General features: G+C 49.5%; 1 protein-coding gene across 3 annotated transcripts in view; it reads right to left on the bottom strand.

Moving 5' to 3' along the window:
• The window catches only part of LOC129815767 (poly(rC)-binding protein 3-like), a 174,264-nt gene that overhangs the window by 20,957 nt on the left and 148,307 nt on the right, over positions 1-5,000 (bottom strand). For all 3 annotated transcript variants that reach the window (XM_055869876.1, XM_055869877.1, XM_055869878.1), the window contains exon 11: positions 4,860-4,944. In XM_055869876.1, the coding sequence (XP_055725851.1) occupies positions 4,860-4,944 (85 nt within the window). The remainder of the gene's footprint in view (positions 1-4,859; positions 4,945-5,000) is intronic.

The following is a 5,000-nucleotide window of genomic DNA, read 5'->3' on the forward strand; positions in this document are numbered from 1 at the left end:
TTCCCTACATATGCCACCCTATTCCCTATGTGTGGTACCATATTCCCTGTGTATGGTACCATATTCCCTACATATGCCACCCTATTCCCTATGTATGGTACCATATTCCCTGTGTATGGTACCCTATTCCCTGTGTATGGCACCCTATTCCCTATGTATGGCACCCTATTACCTATGTATGGCACCATATTCCCTGTGTATGGCACCATATTCCCTGTGTATGGCACCACATTACCTGTGTATGGCACCCTATTCCATATATATCGCACCCTATTCCATGTGTATGGCACACTATTCCCTATGTATGGCACCATATTCCCTGTGTATGGCACCATATTCTCTGTGTATGGCACCATATTCCCTGTGTATGGCACACTATTCCCTATGTATGGCACCATATTCCCTGTGTATTGCACCATATTCCCTGTGTATGGCACCATATTCTCTGTGCATGGCACCATATTCCCTGTGTATGGCACACTATTCCCTATGTATGGCACCATATTCCCTGTGTATGGCACCATATTCCCTGTGTATGGCACCATATTCCCTATGTATGGCACCCTATTCCCTGTGTATGGCACCCTATTCCCTACGTATGGTACCCTATTCCCTATGTATGGCACTCTATTCCATGTGTATGGCACCCTATTCCATGTATATGGCACCCTATTCCCTACGTATGGCACCCTATTCCTACGTACAGTATGGTACCCTATTCCCTATGTATGGCACCATATTCCCTGTGTATGGTACCCTATTCCCTATGTATGGCACCCTATTCCCTGTGTATGGCACCCTATTTCATGTGTATGGCACCCTATTGCATGTGTATGGCACCCTATTCCATGTGTATGGCACCCTATTCTCTACATAAGGCATCCTATTCCCTATTCACTACTTTTGACCAGAGCCCTAGCACTATGAAGGGAATACCATGCTATTTGGGACACAGGCACTGAAAAGCTTGGGAGAAGAGAGGAGAGCCACCTTGGCCCTGTTCCCCATCTGTGTCTATCCCTGCCTGGATCAGGTCTAATCTACACATACCACATGGACCATGGATGGACAGGTCTGGAGCTAACACAGAGGCCGAATGGGAGCCGCATAGACAATATCTTTCCTCTGATTCAGAGGGGCTTTCTGGACTCTGAGGGTTCTTTAAAGAAACTGGATTCAGAGGGCCTTTCTGGACTCTGAGGGTTCTTTAAAGGGACTGGATTCAGAGGGGCTTTCTGGACTCTGAGGATTCTTTAAAGGGACTGGATTCAGAGGGGCTTTCTGGACTCTGAGGGTTCTTTAAAGGAACTGGATTCAGAGGGCCTTTCTGGACTCTGAGGGTTCTTTAAAGGGACTGGATTCAGAGGGGCTTTCTGGACTCTGAGGATTCTTTAAAGGGACTGGATTCAGAGGGGCTTTCTGGACTCTGAGGATTCTTTAAAGGGACTGGATTCAGAGGGGCTTTCTGGACTCTGAGGGTTCTTTAAAGGGACTGGATTCAGAGGGGCTTTCTGGACTCTGAGGGTTCTTTAAAGGGACTGGATTCAGAGGGGCTTTCTGGACTCTGAGGGTTCTTTAAAGGGACTGGATTCAGAGGGGCTTTCTGGACTCTGAGGGTTCTTTAAAGGGACTGGATTCAGAGGGGCTTTCTGAACTCTGAGGATTCTTTAAAGGGACTGGATTCAGAGGGGCTTTCTGGACACTGAGGGTTCTTTAAAGGGACTGGATTCAGAGGGGCTTTCTGGACACTGAGGGTTCTTTAAAGGGACTGGATTCAGAGGTGCTTTCTGGACACTGAGGGTTCTTTAAAGGGACCTTGATTCATGATAAATACAGGTATGCCAGAGTGGAGCCTCTGTGGTGTGGAATAAATAATTATATGTGGACAATGTATCTATCTGATGGAATAAATCATTAAATGGTTCCATATGCCTCTCATCCTATCAGTCTGGGGTCATTTGCACTAAATGGGCTAATGGACGTCACAGCAGCATACCAAGTTTCAGTGTACATTGAAGAAAAAATAGCAGAATATTACTAAAAGTTAAACGAAAAAAAGCATGTGGGAAGAACGTTGTAGGAAGGACGTTGTAGGAAGAACGTTGTAGGAAGGACGTTGTAGGAAGGTCGTTGTAGGAAGGACGTTGTAGGAAGGTCGTTGTGGGAAGGACGTTGTAGGAAGGTCGTTGTGGGAAGGACGTTGTAGGAAGGACGTTGTGGGAAGGTCGTTGTAGGAAGGACGTTGTAGGAAGAACGTTGTAGGAAGGTCGTTGTAGGAAGATCGTTGTAGGAAGGTCGTTGTAGGAAGATCGTTGTAGGAAGGTCGTTGTGGGAAGAACGTTGTAGGAAGGACGTTGTGGGAAGGTCGTTGTAGGAAGGACGTTGTAGGAAGGACGTTGTAGGAAGGTTGTTGTGGGAAGGACGTTGTAGGAAGGACGTTGTAGGAAGGTTGTTGTGGGAAGGACGTTGTGGGAAGGCCGTTGTAGGAAGAACGTTCTAGGAAGGTCGCTGTAGGAATACCGTTGTGGGAAGGTCACTGTAGGAAGGTTGTTGTAGGAAGGTTGTTGTAGGAAGGACGTTGTAGGAAGGTCGTTGTGGGAAGGTTGTTGTAGGAAGGTCGTTGTGGGAAGGACGTTGTAGGAAGAACGTTGTAGGAAGGTCGTTGTGGGAAGGACGTTGTAGGAAGGTCGTTGTGGGAAGAACGTTGTAGGAAGGACGTTGTGGGAAGGTCGTTGTAGGAAGGTCGTTGTGGGAAGGACGTTGTAGGAAGGTCGTTGTGGGAAGAACGTTGTAGGAAGGACGTTGTGGGAAGGACGTTGTGGGAAGGTTGTTGTAGGAAGGTTGTTGTAGGAAGGACGTTGTAGGAAGGTCGTTGTGGGAAGGACGTCTCAGGATGTTAAGTTGGTGGTTGAAGAAATCCCTCTAGTGGTGTGGGGGCTGTGCTTTGGCAAAGTGGGTGGGGTTATATCCTTCCTGTTTGACATTGTCCGGGGGTATCATCGGATGGGGCCACAGTGTCTCCTGACCCCTCCTGTCTCAGCCTCCAGTATTTATGCTGCAGTAGTTTATGTGTCAGGGGGCTAGGGTCAGTTTGTTATATCTGGAGTACTTCTCCTGTCTTAACCAGTGTCCTGTGTGATTTTAAGTATGCTCTCTCTAATTCTCTCCTTCTCTCTTTCTTTCTCTCTCTCGGAGGACCTGAGCCCTAGGACCATGCGTCAGGACTACCTGTCATGATGACTCCTTGCTGTCCCCAGTCCACCTGGACGTGCTGCTGCTCCAGTTTCAACTTTTCTGCCTGCGGCTATGGAACCCTGACCTGTTCACCGGACGTGCTACCTGTCCCAGACCTGCTGTTTTCAACAGTCTAGAGACAGCAGGAGCAGTAGAGATACTTTTAATGATCGGCTTTGAAAAGCCAACTGACATTTACTCCTGAGGTGCTGACTTGCTGCACCCTCGACAACTACTGTGATTATTATTATTTGACCATGCTGGTCATTTATGAACATTTGAACATCATCAATCAAGTTTTTTTTCTATAGCCCTTCGTACATCAGCTAATATCTCGAAGTGCTGTACAGAAACCCAGCCTAAAACCCCAAACAGCAAGCAATGCAGATGTAGAAGCACGTAACATATTGGCCATGTTCTGTTATAATCTCCAACCGGCACAGACAGAAGAGGACTGGCCACCCCTCATAGCCTGGTTCCTCTCTAGGTTTCTTCCTAGGTTTTGGCCTTTCTAGGGAGTTTTTCCTAGCCACCGTGCTTCTACACCTGCATTGCTTGCTGTTTGGGGTTTTAGGCTGGGTTTCTGTACAGCACTTTGAGATATCAGTTGATGTAATAAGGGCTATATAAATACATTTGATTTGACGTTGTAGGAAGGACGTTGTAGGAAGGTCGTTGTAGGAAGGTCGTTGTAGGAACTCAAACAAAGTAACTTCAAAGTCAAAGTCAGTCAGAGCTGTCAGACCGATTACAGTCTGTTCTCCCTCTGTGTGTCACCTGTCACTGTCACTGTCTCACCCTCTACCTTTCTCCCCCTCTACCTCTCCTCCTCTTCCTCTCTCCCTGTCTCCCCCTCTACCTCTCCTCCTCTTCCTCTCTCCCTGTCTCCCCCTCTACCTCTTTCCCCCTCTACCTCTCCCCCTCTACCTCTCTCCCTGTCTCCCCCTCTACCTCTTTCCCCCTCTACCTCTCCCCCTCTACCTCTCTCCCTGTCTCCCCCTCTACCTCTTCCTCTCTCCCTGTCTCCCTCTCCTCCTCTTCCTCTCTCCCTGTCTCCCCCTCTACCTCTTTCCCCCTCTACCTCTCCTCCTCTTCCTCTCTCCCTGTCTCCATCTCCTCCTCTTCCTCTCTACCTCTCTCCCCCTCTACCTCTCCTCCTCTTCCTCTCTCCCCCTCCCCCTCTACCTCTCTCCTCCTCTTCCTCTCGCCCTGTCTCCCCTCTACCTCTCTCCCTGTCTCCCTCTCTACCTCTCTCCCCTCTCCCGCTCTACCTCTCTCCCCCTCTACCTCTCCTCCTCTTACTCTCTCTCTGTCTCCCCCTCTACCTCTCTCCCCCTCTACCTCTCCCCTCTTCCTCTCTCCCTGTCTCCCCCTTTACCTCTCTTTCCCTCTCCCCATCTACACCTCCCCTCCCCCTCTCCTCCTCTTTGTCTCTCCCTGTCTCCCCCTCTACCTCTCCCCCTCTACCTTTCCTCCTCTTCCTCTCTCCCTGTCTCCTCCTCTACCTAGCTTCCTGTCTCACCCTCTCAGCACCTCTACCCACTCAGGTCCCAGCAGCTCTCCTTCAGGAAGTAGTCCCCTGAATAGCCCCCCCCCCCCAGGGGTGTACCAGGTACAGTACGTACCAGGTATGACAGAGTTGGTCTGCTGTTGGTTCATCTGGGCAGCCAGGCTTTGCTGCTGCATAGACAACTGGTGAAGCTTGGCCAACTGAAACACAGGGGGTAGACAGACAGACAGGCGGGGAAGGGAGAGAGGCAGACAGA

Source organism: Salvelinus fontinalis, chromosome 18 (genome assembly GCF_029448725.1).
Source record: "Salvelinus fontinalis isolate EN_2023a chromosome 18, ASM2944872v1, whole genome shotgun sequence".
NCBI classification, from domain to species: Eukaryota; Metazoa; Chordata; class Actinopteri; order Salmoniformes; family Salmonidae; genus Salvelinus; species Salvelinus fontinalis.